We start from the raw sequence: 18,630 nt of genomic DNA, 5'->3' as shown, positions 1-18,630 counted from the left end.
GTGCGCAGTTTGTGACCCTCTGTACGTCACTCGTCTTAGTCAACAAATTAGATTTGTGGACTCGGTGGAACATGAAGCAGAGTACTCCATCTGCACAATCAAGTGAGTGAAGAAATGTTTCCTCTCCATTACAAGGACAGAACCTTGCCGTTTTCTGGCAGCCGGCCACCAAGTCATCCATCAAACAAACCCTGAAAGGGTGAATAAGAAAAAGTCTTTATATTACCAATACTACACTGTGTTCACCCCCGCACACAAATCTGTAGAATACGACCGTCAACTAGCGGAAGATTCCTCAACTGCAGATTTTCTTACAGGTTGCAGGTCCCAAAACCTGACCGTACATTTTGTGCCTCACACTGTAGAGCATTTTTTTGTCGGTACATGATCCGCTGCGTGCAAGCATTTCTTATGCGGGCTTTACACGAGACGAGCTATCGTGCGATGCATCGTCGGGGTCACGGTTTTCGTGACGCACATCCGGCATCGTTCACGATGTCATCTCGTGTGACACCTCCGAGCGACGCAGTATCACTCACAAATCGTGAGTCGTGTACTCGTCGCTCAGTTTTAAAAAATTGTTTAATTAAAATGGCGCCGGTTGTTCATCGTACTCGGGGGCAGCACACATCACTCCGTGTGACACCCCGGGAACTATGAACACAGCTTACCTGCGTCCCGCGGCTCCCGGCTGCTATGCGGAAGGAAGGAGGTGGGCGGGATGTTTACGTCCCGCTCATCTCCGCCCCTCGGCTTCTATTGGCCGGCGGCTGTTTGACGTCGCTGTGACACCGAATGTCCCTCCCCCTTTAGGAAGAAGATGTTCGCCGCCCACAGCGAGGTCGCTCAGCAGGTAAGTACGTGTGACGGGGGTTTCACAACTTTTGTGCGACACGGTCAGCGATTTGCCCGTGACGCACAAACGACGGGGGCGGGTACGATCGATTGTGAAATCACATGATCGGTCGACTCGTGTAAAGCAGGCATTAGTCTCAACTGCTACAAAGACAGAGAAGGAGGCTGGTCGTATAAGACAGAATTCACATGTCCAGAAATCATCATCTGTTTGTATCAGATACAGCAGCAATCAGCTAAAGCAGGACAAAAAAGGACAAACAATTATTTTCGATGGCTGAAAAAAAAAAAAAAAAAAAAAAAAAAAACAGAAAAAAAAGTTATCCAGGTTCCAGCGGACAGATACCAAGACTCAGTAGATGTTCTTTAAAAATTCTTTTTGGCAAGCAATTTTATTGAGGTAATATAATTAAAAATGGTTCCACACATAGGGCAAAAACAAGTGTCGGTCTCCGACCGCTACCCCTATCCGACACTTGTTTTTGCCCTATGTGTTGAACAGTTTTTAATTATATTACCTCAATAAAATTGCTTGCCAAAAAGAATTTTTAGTTTCAACAGTTTTATTAGAGTTTGCTAGGTACAAAATTAACAGAGACCAAATTGACATCCATAATAGTCCAATCATAAATTCGCTCGTCTCCTTCCAATGTCATACATATGCATTTCTTTTAACATGTTCAGTTCCCAACTGTACCAGATACTCTAGATGAAAATGAGTTAGTTTGAAATCACTTAGAGTGATAAGAAATAACTAGGTTACCTAACATTTAACAGTATCAACATTAACAGGTAAATAAAATCACTACTGTAGTGGTATAGTTCAAATTACATTATCAGGCAGGTTACAAGGAGAAATTATTCAATAGCATTATATTGGTACTAGGTCATCAGACGCAGTTAGGGTTATTGCAACTCCCACAGTGATCGAAATAATCTCTCGGGTGGTACCAGGAAGGTGGCGTTGTATCCAGGGGTCCCATATCGCGTGGAAGTGATCCGATGTAATGTTTTTGACTGCTTCAAACTTTTCATATAGCATTATATTATTGATTCTTTGTATGGCTTTCTCTTTTGACAGGATTGAAGATTTCCATTGACTTGCTATATATATTTTGGCTGCCAAGGTTATATATGAGATTAATTTGTAGCTTTTATTAGAAATGCCATTAGGTTTGTCTCCCAATAAGAGGACCTCTGGTGAATTAACTCTGGAGTTGTTGGTGAAGCTATTTATAATAGTGTAAATTTCTTTCCAAAAGCTGGCCACAACTGGACACGTCCACCAAATATGGGCTATATCACCCCTTTGGCCACATCCCCTGAAGCAACGATCTGAGACCCCTGGATATATTTTACTTAACAAGGCTGGTACGTGGTATGCTCAATGGAAAACCTTAATAGAAGTTTCCGTTAAGGAAACTTGATTGCTACCTCGAGTGAAGTTGTCGTAACACCCTCTCCACTGCTCTGGAGTCATTGTTATCCCCAGATCTTCCTCCCACTGGTCCATAACCTTCAGCTTAAGATTTAAATCCGGGCGGTTTAGAGTGTTGTAGATTTTAGATAATAAGCCCATCAAAGATACATGCTTTCTCAAAAGCTGTGGGATTCAGCGTTTTCTTTCTTTCAATGAGGTCTGTAAAAAGTGATAAACCTGTTCAATTCTAAAGAACTCTTCCCTCGGTGGTGAGAGCTTTTCTAGTAATTCAGGTTTAGAGTATAGTGTAAACAATGGGGCCAAATGGTGCAAACGCGTGATTCCCTTTTCTTTCCACCAGGAGAATCCACTAGGGCACACCCCCGGTAGAAACACTGGATTGTGAAACAAGTCCAGGAGTGGAGATGGGGTTGTTTGCAACCCATATTGAAATCTACTAGTCCTCCAAAGTTTTATCGTGTTGAAAGAAAAAGGGGAATTCTCCGCCAATTTCAAGGGCAATAAGCCAGTCATCCATAGTAGACTGCTCAACTTATATGTGGCTAATAATGTATGTTCTAGGTTCACCCCTCTAGGGGCTCCCTTGCCCATCATGGTCGTAGAGGCTTGGGCGAATTGGGCTGCTTTGTGATAAAGGGAGAAATTGGGGAGAGACACCCCCCACCCCCCATCTTTTGTGGAGAAAAAGAGTATGCTGTGCTATTCTTGCGCTCTTGTTATTCCATATGAATCTAGCAATCTCTTTGTGGATCTTGATAAACATGTTATGTGGTAAACGGATGGGCAGGGATCTAAATAAATATAAAAACCGCGGAAGAGTGACCATCTTAACTGCGTGGTCTCTGCCCAAGAAGGAGATTGAAGGCTTGGACCATTTTCTAAAGTCTAATTGCATTTGTTGGATGAGAGGATTAATATTCCATTTGAACAGAGTGATCCAGTGGTTAGTTAAATTAATCCCTAGATATGAGACGTAGTGGGATTGTTTTTGAAATTAGAAAGGATGGAGTTCTGGACGTTTAAAGGCGCATTTAAAAAAAGGGCTTCTGTCTTATCTATATTGACCCGTAGACCTGACAATCTTTCAAACCTGTTGAGTAACTCAAATGAGTTTGGGAGGGAGATGTGTGGGTTCTTCATTGTCATCAGAAGATCGTCTGCAAATAGACTTAACCCCATAGCGACGGCCTAACGTCTCAAGACGTCGGAAAAACAGGGTACTTATTCTGTTCCGACGTCTTGAGACGTCAGGCCGGAAAAAGCTTGTAGCGCCCCCCAGTGACGAAAAATCTCGGGGGTTTCAGCTACCGGAGGTAGCTGAGACCCCCAAGATTATGAATCTGGGTGTTTTTTTTGGACCCCGATAATGTGATCGCCGGTATACATCGTATACCGACGTACACATAAAAAAAAAAAAAAAATAGCAAATAGTGCTGATTTCTTTCTCATCTGACATGATCAAACATGTCAGATGATAAAGAAATATAATCCTCTAGTGCCCCCAAGGCCCCCGGTACCGGAGAGTCCCCCCACCACCCCTACCCCCCCTCCGGAGCAGTCAAAATGGCGCCGACTCGCGCCAAAAACTGCAGCCGCAGCCGGCTCTGCATTCATTTCCCTCCGATCTGAAATGATCAAACATTTCAGATCGCAGGGAAATGTCCTCCCCCTGACCCCTCCTCCGGTCCAGCGGAGCCCTCTGGTCCACCGGAGCCCCCTCCGGTTCTCTACAGCGCTCCCCCTCCCCCCCCCTCCGGAGCATGCAAGATTGCGCCGCGCAGCGCACAGCGCGCGGCCGCATTCATCCTGCTCTTTCTGCCGCATGTGACACGTCACATGCGGCAGAAAAGTCGTCCCCAGGTCCCCCGGTCAGCCCCGTTACCTACCTGCTGCTCCGTCCCCGCGATCACTCTGCCTCCTAGAAAGCTGGCGGCGCATGCGCAGACAGCAGCTGTCAGCTGGATCCTTGTAAGCAGGGACGCTGACCTTGCTGCTGGCCTGTGGATCGGGGGAGAGTGAGTGCAGTAATCTGCAGCCACACTCCTCACAGGGGGAGAGCCTGCTGTTCTAGAAAATGGGGGGTACGTTCTGTGAGCGTGCCCCTCATATTCTGGAATGAGGTTACTGCAGGTCACTCTGCCCTAGGTTGGACCGGGGCAGTGTGAGTGCAGTATTCTCAGATTACTGCACCCACACTGCTCATGGAGAGCTTGCTCTTCCAGAAAATGGGGGATACGTTCCCTGAACGTGCCCCCCATATTCTAGAAGGTCCAGAGTCGCCGAGGGACCTCCAAAATGGATTACAGCGACCGAAATTTATTTATTTTCAATAAATTGGTGAAAAAGGAATGTTTCGGGGAGTTTTTTTTTCAAATAATTTTTTTTTTGTGTGTCTTTATTTTTTTCTATTACTGACTGGGTTAGTGATGTCGGGTATCTGTTTAGATGCCGTGACATCACTAACCCCAGGGCTTGATGCCAGGTGACATTACAGCTGGTATCAACCCCGTATATTACCCCGTTTGCCACCGCACCAGGGCGCGGGATGAGCTGGAGCGAAGCGCCAGGATTGGCGCATCTAATGGATGCGCCACTTCTGGGGCGGCTGCGGCCTGCTATTTTTAGGCTGGGAAGAGTCCAATAACCATGGCTCTTCCCACCCTGAGAATACCAGACCCCAGCTGTCCGCTTCACCTTGGCTGGTGATCTAATTTGGGGGGGACCCCACGTTTGTTTTTTTAAAAAAAAACGCCTGGGGAGCCCTCCAAATTGATCACCAGCCAAGGTGAAGCTGTCAGCTGTGGTTTGCAGGCTACAGCTGTCTGCTTTACCCTAACTGGCTATCAAAAATAGGGGGGACCCCACGTCGTTTATTTTAATTATTAATTTTTTGGGGGGCTAAATACAAGGCTAGGCACCCTTTAGTGCCACATGAAAGGCACTAAAGGGCGCCAGCTTAGAATATGCAGGGGGGTGGGACGTTATATATGTTTGACATCTATCCATTCATCCATAGTAGCATTTTAGGCTATGTGCCCACAATCAGGATTTGCAGCGTTTTGGGCGCAGAGTGTTTTCCCTTGCATCCATAGCGCTGTGTTGTGCAGTAGAAGCACAGTGGAAGGATTTTTAGAAATCTCATGCCCAATGTGCTTCTTTTCTTCGCAGCATACACTGACCTGTGGTGCAGCTTCCCGAGCCTCAGCATGTCAATTTATGCTGCGGAGACAAGAGTGTTCTCTGCAGGTAGCATAGAGTTCCACAGCAGCCTGAACCCAAATCGTGGGCATGGGCAGCTGCGTTCTCCCGTGGACAACACTCACATCTCTGCAGGAAGGCTGACACTGTGTACTAGACGCCGTGTCGCTGGATCATGGCCACGTAGCCTAAAAGTGAGAAATTTGTTGCTACAGCAACATTTTTGTGAAGTACCTGTGGATTCAAAATGCTTACTATACTCCTGAATAAAATCTAGTTTCCAAAATGGGGTCACTTGTGGGGGGTTTCTGCTGTATAGGTACCCAAGGGGCCCTGCTAATGTGACATGGTGCCCGCAATTTATTTCAACTTTTCCAGAATTCAAATGGTGCTCCTTCCATTCCAAGCCCTCCCATTTTTCCAAACAGAGGTTTTTGGCCACATGTGGGGTATCCCTGTGCTCATAAGACATTGCATAACAACCTGTGGGGTCCACGGTTTGTTGTTGCCTCTTGAAAAAGTAAGAAATATTATGCTAAAGCAACATTTTTGTGAAAAAAATGAAAATTTTCAATATGGCAACCTAAGCTTATCAAATTCTGTGAAGTACTCTTGAATTCAAACTGCTCAATATACACCTAGATAAAAGCCTTGAGGTGTCTTGTTTCCAGAATGGGGTCACTTGTGGGGGACCTCTACTGTTTAGGCACCTTAGGGGCTTTCCAAATGCAACATAGCGTCCGCTAATGATTCCAGCCAATTGTGCAGTCAAATGGCGCTCCTTCCCTTCCGAGCCCTGCTGTGCACCCAAACAGTTGATTTTCATCACACATAAGGTATCAGCATACTCAGGAGAAATTGCACAATAAATCTTATGCTGAATTTTTTCCTTTTACACTTGTAAAAAAAAAAAAGCTACCTGGTTGAAGTAACAATTTTGTGGTAAAAATGTATTTTTTTTATTTTCACAGCTCAACATTATAAACTTCTGTGAAGCACCTGAGGGTTCAGGGTACTCACCAAACATCTAGATAAATTCCTTGAGGGGCCTAGTTTCCAAAATGGGGTCACTTGTGCGGGGTTTCTGCTGTTTAGGTACCTTAGGGGACCTCCAAATGCGACATGGTGCCCGCAATCTTTTTCAGCCAAATTTCCTTTCCAAAATTCAAATATTGTTCCTTCCGTTCCAAGCCCTCCCATTTGTCCAAACAAAGGTTTCAGACCACATGTGAGGTATCACCGCGCTCATAAAAAAGTGGGTAACAAACATTAAGGTCAAATTTTTGGAATTACCTCTTGAAAAAGTGAGAAAATTGATGCTAAAGCAACATTTTTGAGAAAATTATTAAAATTTTCAATTTGACAACGTAACGTTAACAAAATCTGTAAAGTACCTGTGGATCCAAAATGCTCACTATACCCCTAGATAGAAGCCTTGAGGGGTCTAGTTTCTAAAATGGCATCACTTGTGAGGGGTTTCTTCTGTTTAGGTACCTTAGCGGACCTGTAAATGCAACATGGTGCCCGCAATCTATTTCAGCCAAATTTGCTTTCCAAAATTCAAAATATTGCCCCTTCTGTTCCGAGCCCTCCCATTTGTCCAAACAGAGGTTTCTGACCACATGTGGGGTATCAGTGCGTTCATAACAAAGTGGGGAACAAGTTTTGTGGTCCATTGTGTTGTGTTATTTCTTCTAAAAGTGAATAAATTTGGGTTAGAGCAACATTTTTAGGTAAAATTTAATTTTTGCTTTTTTTCATTCCACATTGATTTTGTTCATGTGAAGCACCTGAAGGGTTAATAAACTTCTTCAATGTGGTTTTGAGTACTTTGGGGGGTTCAGTTTTTAGAATGGGGTCACTTTTGGGTATTTTCTGTCATCTAGGCCTATCGAAGTCACTTCAAATATGATGTGGTCCCTAAAAAAATGGTTTTGTTAATTTTGATGTAAAAATGAGAAATCGCTGATAAACTTTGAACTCTTCTAACTTCCTAACAAAAAAAATTTTGTTTCCAAAATTGTGCTTATGTAAAGTAGACAAGTGGGAAATGTTATTTATTAACTATTTTGTGTCACAGAAATCTCTGATTTAATGTTATAAAAAATTCAAAAGTTGAAAATTGCTAAATTTTCAAAATTTTTGCCAAAATTCAATTTTTTTCATAAATAAACGCAAAAAATATTGTCCTAAATTTGGTACCAACATGAAGTCCAATATGTGATGAAAAAACAATCTCAAAATCACCAGGATCCGTTGAAGCGTTCTAGAGTTATAACCTCATGAAGTGACACTGGTCAGAATTGCAAAATTTGGTCTGGTCATTAAGGTGAAAATTAGCTCCATCACTAAGGGGTTAATTTGTACCTCTCCCGTCCAATCTTGTGTCCATTTATATCTGGGTACTCCTGGATGGCCTGGGCCAAAGGTTCCATCGCTAAAGCGAATAGGGCAGGTGATAATGGACAACCCTGCCTGGTGCCTCTTCCGATATGTATAGGCTGTGGGACTGTTGTTGGGAGCTTTAAATATGCCATGGGTTTATTATACAATAAGTGAATGGTGCGTATAAAGTTTGGAGTGAAGCCCATTCTAGTCAGCACCCTGAATAGGTATGGCCAGACGACTGAATCAAATGCCTTTTCTATATCAAGTGCCAATAACAATAGCGGAGTTTTAGATTTATTAGCGTGGTGAATAATATTTAAATTTTTCCGAATATTGTCTGGTGCTTGGCGGGAGGGTATAAAACCCACTTGATCAGGGTGGATAAGTGACTGTAAACCTGCATTGATTCTTTTTGCTAATATAGATGTAGAGAGTTTCAGGTCCACATTTAAGAGCGAGATAGGCCTATAATTTTTTAACCTGTAGGGGATCTTTTTTGGGCTTAGGGATGACAGTTATGAGCCAGCAAGAATTCTGGGGACATTGGCTGTCCATCCAATATATCATTAAAAACTTTGATAACATGAGGTTTTAGTACATGAAGGAATTTCTTGTAGATTGCAGAGAGCCCATCAGGGCCTGGCGCCTTATGGGGTTTTAGCTTTTTAACCGCCTCCTCCACCTCCTCGTCTGATATCTTTGCGTGGAGCGATGCTGCAAAGTTGTGATTCAGTGAAGGATATTTATTGAGTTTAGAAAATTGTCCATCTCAGGTACGGCAAAAAGAATTTTTAAAGAACATCTACTGAGTCTTGGGATCTGTCCGCTGGAACCTGGAAAACCTTTTTCTGTATTTGACTTCCGTGGCTGGCTCCTGCCCTGATTTCCTTGCGGATTCAGTTCCTAGACCATAATGAGGATTTCACACTTCAGGGAGTACCGGTAAGCTGGCTTGGGGAATTTTCTGTATTTTTTTTTAAAAAAATGGATTGGAACTTTATGCATTTTTAAAAGCTCAAGTCGAAAGAAAAAAAAAGATCCGTTAAATTGTCACCCAATTTTTCTCCCAATTTGAAATGGTTGGGTGCCTTTTTTGCTTGCTGGATCAGTTTCAATTTGATGATTATTGGACGTGGAACATGTGAACTTAGCCTTACTGAAATTAGAGTCTACCAGCCCCCTTTATACACAGCACTGATCGTGTGCTCCTCTGCAGTGGATAATATGCAGCAGGGATACGTCGAGCCAGGGAGGGAAGGGGGGGGGGGGACCAAGTCGAGCCCGGGAGGTGGGGGGGACCAAGTCGAGCCCGGGAGGTGGGGAGGACCAAATCGAGCCCGGGAGGTGGGGGGGGACCAAATCGAGCCCGGGAGGGGGTGGGGGGGACCAAGTCGAGCCCGGGAGGGGGGGGGGGGGGCCCAAGTCGAGCCCGGGAGGAGGGGGGGGGGGACCAAGTCGAGCCCGGGAGGAGGGGGGGGCCAAGTCGAGCCCGGGAGGAGGGGGGGACCAAGTCGAGCCCGGGAGGGAGGGGGGGGGGACCAAGACGAGCCCGGGAGGGTGGGGGGGAAACCAAGACGAGCCCGGGAGGGTGGGGGGGGAAACCAAGACGAGCCCGGGAGGGTGGGGGGGGGGAACCAAGACGAGCCCGGGAGGGTGGGGGGGGGGAACCAAGACGAGCCCGGGAGGGAGGGGGGGGACCAAGACGAGCCCGGGAGGGGGGGGGGAGACCAAGTCGAGCCCGGGAGGTGGGGGGACCAAGTCGAGCCCGGGAGGGGGGGGGGACCAAGTCAAGCCCGGGAGGCGGGGGGGGGGACCAAGTCAAGCCCGGGAGGGGGGGGGGGACCAAGTCGAGCCCGGGAGGGGGGGGGGGACCAAGTCGAGCCCGGGAGGGGGGGGGGGGGACCAAGTCGAGCCCGGGAGGGGGGGCGACCAAATAGAGACCGGCCGGACGGAGGGCAACAAGACTGCTATAAGTGCTCAGTTTTCAGTAACACTGGACACCGTGGCAGCACTAACACATATCGCAGGTCAGGCAGGTCCACTATAGTAAGGTCTGGTCTGCATTTGATCACTATAAAACAGGTAGACAGACACAAAGCACTTAATATTTGTGTATGGGGGAGTGTTTACAACCTGAGAAATTGTGATTTATAGACACTTAGCCATACCATGGTGCTGATATAACGGAGTAAACCCCAGATCCTGCAGCACTACTACCATTTCATACAGCAGCATTGGGAGCAAGCACGCAAACCAAAGCGGCACTGACTTTCACAGCATTGCTAGCTGGTCACATGACGGATTAAGAGGAGCCAGGAGGAGTTGTACAGGGACAGCAAAATTGCAGAAACCATGACAGGATTGCACAGTTTCTGCCATTTATGCTTATTTTTACTATACAATTGACTGCTAAAAAAAAAAAAAAATAAATAAAATCAATGGAAGATGGGAATACCCCTTTAAGGTCTACGGTACAACAATGAGTATCTGGTGAGTTTTTTATGTTGTAGATTTCACCACCTATTTACTAATTTACTGTAGGTTTTTGCAGTTTTTAATTTAACATGCGTTTTTATCACTTTTTTTGACACTGTATTTTGTCTGTTTTTAGTTTGTCATGTATTAAATTACACTGCTTTGTTTAGAGACTTCCAGGTATTTGGCTTTGACAACACTGTGGATTCCGTACTCATCTTTTAGTGCATTTCTGCAGAAGAAACTAATTAATAGCACACACATGCGTTTTTCGACTGCAGATTTTCCACATGTAATGCATTTCCATGGGAAATCCACACATAAAACTCAGCGTACGCAAAAAGATTTGACATGCTGTGTTTTTAAAAAAAACCATTGCAGGTCTGTTTGTAGACACTGCCGTGATTAGTGATAGGAGACCGGTCACCAGATCAAAAGCAGACAGTTTGTGGTCTTATTTTATTCCTCCCCTTGCTCCCTTTTTGCTTTTAATTTGGCATACGGTTCCAGAGATATGGGCCTTATATTTCAGTGCTAAATGTTATAATCTTTACAAGGGGGCATCAATTCGTATGGTGCAATTTAAAAAACCCAAACAACTAAAAACGGAGTAATGAGGGAGGCAGCAGGAAAGCAAAATCTTCACACTTTTGACTTGAGGATAAATCCCCTTTCAAGATGTTAAAATTAATATTTGGAAACTATAAGTAACAGAATAGGATAATAAAAGCATAACAAAAAAAAAAAGTCAAGAGGACAGGTTGTTGTCACACGGATTTTTGCGCAAAACGTGTAACATGTCATGGTGGCATCAGATGCTGTTCACACCACTGATTCTGGTACTTCACACTATGGTTTCTCTGGTGTTTCTGAGTTACGCAGGCAGGTTCAGGCATCAACCAGCTGTGGGCTCATTAATGTCAGTCTAGCAAGAGTTTTAGGCCAGAGTCACACTTGCGAGTGCCTCGCGTGAAATCCGCGCGAGTCTCTCATTGAATCATCCGGCACGGACTCGCACTCTCCTGACAGGAGCGGGTCGGTTGCATGTATGTCTATGCAGCTGAGATGCTCCTGTCCTGAGAGTGTGAGTCCATGCCGGGTGATTCAATGAGAGACTCGCGCAAGTTACACACGAGGCACTCGCAAGTGTGACTCTGGCCTAACCAGCAGGCTAGCAGAGTTTTCTCTGGGATCACATGTTGTTGGAAACCTATCAGTTACTCCCCGCCTTTTTAAGATGGTGGAATCTGTCTTCCCAAGCCAACTATAGTCTTATACTGCGTTGGTCTGTGTGCTGTTGTGTCCCGGTCCTGCCGGTGACTGTTGCTTTGTGCTTGGTGTTGTTGTGGAGAAAACCGTTGTCTTGTTTACTCCCTACTCTTATTTTCCTCCTATGCCCTTATTGTCTTATGCCTCTGTGTGAGTATGCTGTGCGATCGAGTTTTGGTTTCCCCTGTTTGTCTCTCTGTGTTATCACACTCCTCCCCTGGCCCTTCCATGGGTTTGGAGGGAGGGGTATAAGATCAGGACTGGTCAGGCTCAGGGCCAGGTTGGTGGCTCAGCTATCCTCACCTTCAGAGGCAACTCTGAGATAAGGGATAGCTAGGGTCACCTAAGCTTCAGGGCCAATCTAGGAGCCCCTGTCCCCTGTGCTCTCTCCATGACTGTTGTCTTGTCCGCGTATTTTCTGTCCACTGCAGACTACAGAGTGTGAATCTCTTTATGGAGAATTAGGAAAGTCCATGATTTCTGATGCGATTCACATTCCGATATGAAACTTTCTTTCTCACCAAGACATGCCTAAAGACGCTCTTATTGAAAGAATTTAAGAATGCAGGAGAAGGAAAATAAAAAAATAAAAAATAAAAAATAAAAAAATAACATCCTCTAACCTGTTGGCTGCCTTCTCCATTGACGATAGGTGCCGGTAGCAGCGGAATTTCAGTTGCTAGTAGCGGGGTGGTATCCAGTGGTGGAGGATGATGATCGGCCATCACTGATAAAACATACATTTACAATGGATTCAATCCCTGTACAAACAAAGAAAATGAAAAATTGTTAGACATTAACTGCAAAACAGAGTTTACACACAATAATCTATCAATTGCCATCAAGAAACAGTTGTACATTATCGGTGACCAATATCATGCTTTAGGTGTATGCTTTTATTTTACTAAAAACGGATAGCCCTACATACGAAGATTCGAGGGGTCCACAGAAAAGAAAACTAGGCCCCATTCATTTGGCGGCAGAGATCACAACACTTAACAAGAGGGGTTTTATTTCCAAGTATCAGATACATTTTTAGCATTTCAGCACCTACAAACTGCACAAAATTAAATATTACCCTGTACTTAAAGGGGTTATCCGGCTTCTTTTGACTTTTTTTTTTTTTTATTTCCCTATTGGGCTACATTGGGGCAGGTAAGTAGATAGAGAGCACTTACCTGCCCTGCTGTCAGCCCCTCTCCCCCGGCTCAGAGCGGTCATGTGACCGCTCCTGCCGCGATTTTGCTGCTTCCGGTCATTTCATGGCAACATGGGCAGGGCCATGTTGACATGCAAATCTGGAACAGCATGTCGCCTCCCTGCTGGGCGGGTACAGTGCGTGAGTCCCCACCCCTTCCCTGCACCCTCCCACACATTCCCCCGCATCTCTTTTACTCTCCCCGTAACCTCCCCCTGCACTGCTGTGGGGTCTGTGACGTGGGGGCGGGGCCTGGCGGCAGCTGCCGTGGTGTCAGCGCCAGCACCGGGCCCCCTGCTCAGGATCGCACATTCAAATGTACCGGCATCGCAGATCACAGATGCCGGTACATTTGAAAGTGCTGATGAGAAGCAGCACAGCGCTGCTTCTCATCACTGTCCCTCCGGCTGTCTGTGCTCTCTTCAGCACAGCGGTGACGTCACTACTGTGCTGATATGGCCAGAGCACAGACAGCGCGCGAACGTGCATGAGCGGCGGGAACTGAGGACAGGTGAGTATGTACTCCCTACATGTGTTCCCGATGGGGATGGGGGGGGTGCAGAGCGCCGCGTGCGGTGCAGAGCCATATGTGTGCGGTGGACAGCCATATGTGTGCGTGTGCGGTGCAGAGCCATAGGTGTGCGTGTGCAGTGCAGAGCCATAGGTGTGCGTGTGCAGTGCAGAGCCCGATGTGGTGTGCGGTGCAGAGCCTGATGTGGGGCTGTTATTTGCAATGCTGTAGTGATACCAGGTCAGGTGCTGGGGAAGAATACTGACAGGGAATGTGTGTGCAGGGGGCGGGCAGGGGGCGAGGCTGGACAGTGAGGGCAGGCAGGGGGCGAGGCTGGACACTGAGGCTGGGCGGTGCCAGCTCTGACTGAGGTTTTGCACAGCAAGTGGTCAGTTTGCTGGAGCTGAATGTAAACAAGGAGCTGCAGAGAATAAAAGGGTGAATTCAAGAGGAACAAAAGTTAGAAAACAAAAAATAACAATGTAGGGGTGTTTTATATGACAATACAGCACAGATTAGCTTAACATACATTTTTGAGTTTATGTTGGACAACTCCTTTAACTCTCCAGGGTCCTGTAGCAGTCACTTGTGCTAGCTGCGTGGTGCGTTCACTCTTCATTACAATGGATGAAAAGTATTGAACATGTCATGAATTATCTAAGTAAATAGATTTCAAAAGGTGCTATTGACATGAATTTCTCACCAGATGATGGTAACACCACATCCAGTCCACCCAGGCAAATAACTTATGGACATCTATGGTTTCAGTTAAGTTATGTGTAACAATGAGAAATGCCAGGAAAAAAGTATTGAACACACTTACTAAAATGTAATACTTCGTACAAAAGCCTGTGTTGGTGATCACAGCTTCAGGATCTATCCTGTATGGAGAAACTAGTCGCAACCATTGCTCAGGTGCGATTTTGGCCCATTCTTCCATACAAACACTTTTCACATCCTTCAAATCATATGAAGTTTGCCAGTGCCCTATGCTCAAAAACAGCCCGACACCATAATGTTCCCACCTCCAAACTTGCCTGTTGGTATTGTGTTCTGGGAGTGATATGCAGTGCCTTTTGGTCTCCAAATATGGTGTGTATTATAACATCCAAAAGACTATATTCTCACAGTGTTTCACAGGCTTGTCTAAATGTTGTTGAACAAATTTAACATGCTTGAACATGCTTTTTGTTCAGCAATGGAGTCTTTCATCGTGAGCGTGCATACACGCATGGAGGTTGAGTGCATTACTTATTTTCTTTAAAACAACTAACTCTCCACAGGTGCTTTTTGGCTCTTGAACAAATCTTCTAATAAATCTTTTCACTCCTCTGTCGGAAATCTTGTGGGGAAAATCTGGTCATGGACAGATTATGATGAAATGATATTCTTTCCACTTCAGCTGTATGGCCTCAACAATACTCACTGGAACCTTCAGCAGTTTAGAACTTCTTATATAAGCAATGTCATCAGTAAGTTTTGCAACAATAAAGTTGAGACAGCTCACTGGTTTTACCCATCGAAAGATGTTTCTTGTGCGACATCTTGGTAACGAAACACCTTTTTCAAGGCCATCAGTTGAACCAACTGTTATTACATTTCACCAAGTAGCAGGGTTGCCTTCTAATTTCTGATAGATTTCAGCTGGTGTCATGACTTTTTTTCCACCTATCTTCATGCGGTCTTTTTTTCTGCCATTTCTTATTATTGCACAGAACTTACTCCATGGACATCTACGGCTTGATTTATTGCCTATGTGAATTGGATGGGTTGTTATCGACGTCTGGTTAGAAATTAATGTCAATAACACCTTTATACATATATACACATACATACATTATAATATATATATATATATATATATATATATATATATATATATATATATACATACATTATAATATATATATATATATATATATATATATATATATACACGCATATACATACATACATATATATATATATATATATATATATATATATATATATATATATATATATATATATATATATATATATATATATATATATATATATATATATATATATATATATATATATATATATATATATATATATATATATATATATATATATATATATATATTCTCACCAAACTGCAGAAGCATAAAAATGTATATGCAATACTTCAGCTCTATTCCTTTAATAAATGTACCAAATGGGGAGAGTTTTCAGCCAAAGCTATCACCAACTAAAAAATAAAAAAAATAAATAAAATGTTGACCCAGCCCGCCATGTCAAGGGGTTATCACTATGAGAGAATACCTGTATGATTAATTATTAAGCAGGTATATTTGTGCACCTCATTAACCAGCCGGTATGGAAAGTTACTTCTATTAGACGGGTGATAACAATGTTAGCATTTTTTGTTTGGAAATCCAAATATACGATATCTCCAACACTATTCGTAGAAAAAGTAAACGGTAGATAATTTAATTTTCCATTATATACAGATAAACACAGTTCATTACTGGGGAACATGGCGCAGACAATCTGATTTCATGGAGATTAGGTGAATTTGTGCTTCTTTCAAAACATTTTGCTGTAATTTGAAGCATTAAATAAAAAAAAAAATGGAAAATCAGATTGTGTTGGCTGCTGCATAATCACAGAAAGCTTTTGCACAAATAAAAAATATTGATTTCATACTCGCAGAAAACAACTAACTTTCAATTGTTGCATTTAGTCTTCCCAAGCCAAAAGACGATTATTAAACATAGCGCTGCAAAAGAGAAAAGATAGAGAGGGGAGCCAGCACTATCTGAAATTGGTATGCATCATATAAAAAGTGCAAATTTACAGATTTATTCCAACTGTACTATAATATAAATTGAGCTTTTTAGCAAATAATTGGTCAATTCTTTGAGCCACCCCTGCCAACGTCACGGCAAATCTCAATAGGGGGGCCCTACTCAATATTATGTATTTCATGTGCCATGCGGCCTTCCTAGATAAAATTAAAAGCAGAACCATAATGGAGCACACATACCTGTTGGTAGCTGTTCACATTCAGGTGCCTCACCCTTTCCACAGGCAATGCTAATTAAGCACCATACTTGGATCTGGTCCGCCTTTATCAATGGTTGCTGTCTGGCACTGGGAGGGTCCGTTCTGATATAGTCCTGGTAAGTGTAGAGCTTGCTCCACATGCTGGGACCTGGGCTGCTCCTTATCCACAATTGCATCTTTTGCAACATGGAAGCGGCTATATACAGGTTACAGGTATGTGTGCTCCATTATGGTTCTGCTTTTAACTTTATCTAGGAGCCGCATGGCACATGAAATACATAATATAGAGTAGGACCCCCCCTATTAAGATTTGCCGTGACGTTGGCAGGGGTGGCTCAAAGAATTGATCAATTATTTGCTAAAAATCTCATTTTTTTAATTGTAGTACAGTTGGAATAAATCTGTGAATTTGCACTTTTTATATGATGCATGCCAATTTCAGATCGTGCTGGCTCCCTTTTCTCAAAAGAGAAAAGATGAAAGGTGGTCGGAGAGTATTCAATCTGAGCTGCCCTGGTCCAGGACAGAATATATCCGGTCCGTACATACTCCGTGCCCCTGGCGCTTACTAGACCCTGCTCGTGACATCATTACGTCCCTGGCCTAATAAGCACCCATTGTGCCCAGGAAATTGCTTGTGAGAGAAGACCAGCTGCCATAGGCTTTGCATGCATGTGACAAAACTGCACCCAAAAACAGTGTGCACATAGCCTAACGGTAGGAAATGCTTGGATCAAACCTACAGCAGGTGTGCTTACAAAATCTGCAGCAAATTAACTAATTCATACTTATCTGAAGGTTAAAAAGAAAAAAAAATCCTAGATCTCAGTCAATCATTCAATCTGCTTTCACTTTCCAAAATATTAAGTCCTTACCACAACACTCCGTCTTCAGTACAGGTTGCAAGGGGTCCAGACGGACTCCCCCGGCACAGGTTGCAAGGGGTCCAGACGGACTCCCCCGGCACAGGTTGCAAGGGGTCCAGACGGACTCCCCCGGCACAGGTTGCAAGGGGTCCAGACGGACTCCCCCGGCACAGGTTGCAAGGGGTCCAGACGGACTCCCCCGGCACAGGTTGCAAGGGGTCCAGACGGACTCCCCCGGCACAGGTTGCAAGGGGTCCAGACGGACTCCCCCGGCACAGGTTGCAAGGGGTCCAGACGGACTCCCCCGGCACAGGTTGCAAGGGGTCCAGACGGACTCCCCCGGCACAGGTTGCAAGGGGTCCAGACGGACTCCCCCGGCACAGGTTGCAAGGGGTCCAGACGGACTCCCCCGGCACAGGTTGCAAGGGGTCCAGACATATACCATACCTTAGGCACAGGTTGTAAGGAGTCCAGACGAGGGCTGTGAAGTATTTGTATACAGTAAGATACATCATTCATGCAACCTTCTCTCAGGGCTGCTGCATTTCCCACTTTTTTGGTATTTGGTGGTCATGCACCTGTGGTGCCAGTGAAATAGACATTTCCCCTTGTCATCCTTCAGCCAAGGTCTCCTAATGTCACAAGTTTCTTATCCTCCCATTCCAGCATGTGGAGAGATACAAAAATTACTCTAAAACACCCGCTGAATACCGTATTATGCAGTTCTGAAATTTACACTGCGTTCTGAAATAAAATGGAAATTGGATTTAAGTGTCAAAAATAAAAATTTTTCAAAAAAACCTCATGGAGGGTACTGTGTCTCAGGGCTTTTTGGTTCGCTGTAATCAATCTGAGACACCAGTAATAAGTTTGTCAGGCGATATGTTCACTCATTCGGTTTTTACAGATTTTGTTAATGCATTTTTTTATGCAAATTAAAGCAATTAAAGCTGCTTTTCACAGTAGCAGCAAAAGCTATAACAATGGATACAAGAATTGTGAAGGTGATAAAGAATGGGTCCTATGTTAACCCATAACTTGACCTGTCAAGATGGTTTTTGTTGGGCATAGCTTTCGATTTCAGTAAATCTGACCTCTTCAGGTGCAATATGCCCCCAGAACCACAAGCAGTTCTGGGTGCATATTGATAATCCCTCCCTAACAGTCCCAGTCTATAGTAGCATAGATTAAGGGATCTTTAGAAAAAGTATTTCTAAAGATCCCATATGGCATTGCTTATAAAGGCCAGCGACTAGTCGCAAGGGCGTTACTTCCCTTGGCTAGTTGGCCCCCTTAGCATGTAATCACGCCCCTGTTGGCGTGCTAACGGACGCGCAGTGTCAGAAGATGGTTGCGCTCACCTCTGCTGTTATCGCGTCCAACGCTTGACTTCGGC

General features: G+C 44.4%; 1 protein-coding gene across 3 annotated transcripts in view; it reads right to left on the bottom strand.

The window, feature by feature from the left end:
* Positions 1-18,630, bottom strand: part of FNDC3A (fibronectin type III domain containing 3A) — a 356,645-nt gene that overhangs the window by 264,127 nt on the left and 73,888 nt on the right. For all 3 annotated transcript variants that reach the window (XM_075337265.1, XM_075337266.1, XM_075337267.1), the window contains exon 2: positions 12,250-12,387. In XM_075337265.1, the coding sequence (XP_075193380.1) occupies positions 12,250-12,369 (120 nt within the window). In that variant the 5' untranslated portion in view covers positions 12,370-12,387. The remainder of the gene's footprint in view (positions 1-12,249; positions 12,388-18,630) is intronic.

Source organism: Anomaloglossus baeobatrachus, chromosome 2 (assembly GCF_048569485.1).
Source record: "Anomaloglossus baeobatrachus isolate aAnoBae1 chromosome 2, aAnoBae1.hap1, whole genome shotgun sequence".
NCBI lineage: Eukaryota > Metazoa > Chordata > Amphibia > Anura > Aromobatidae > Anomaloglossus > Anomaloglossus baeobatrachus.
The sequence above is the reverse complement of the archived record's forward strand: the minus strand, read 5'-3'. Positions and strand labels throughout refer to the sequence as shown.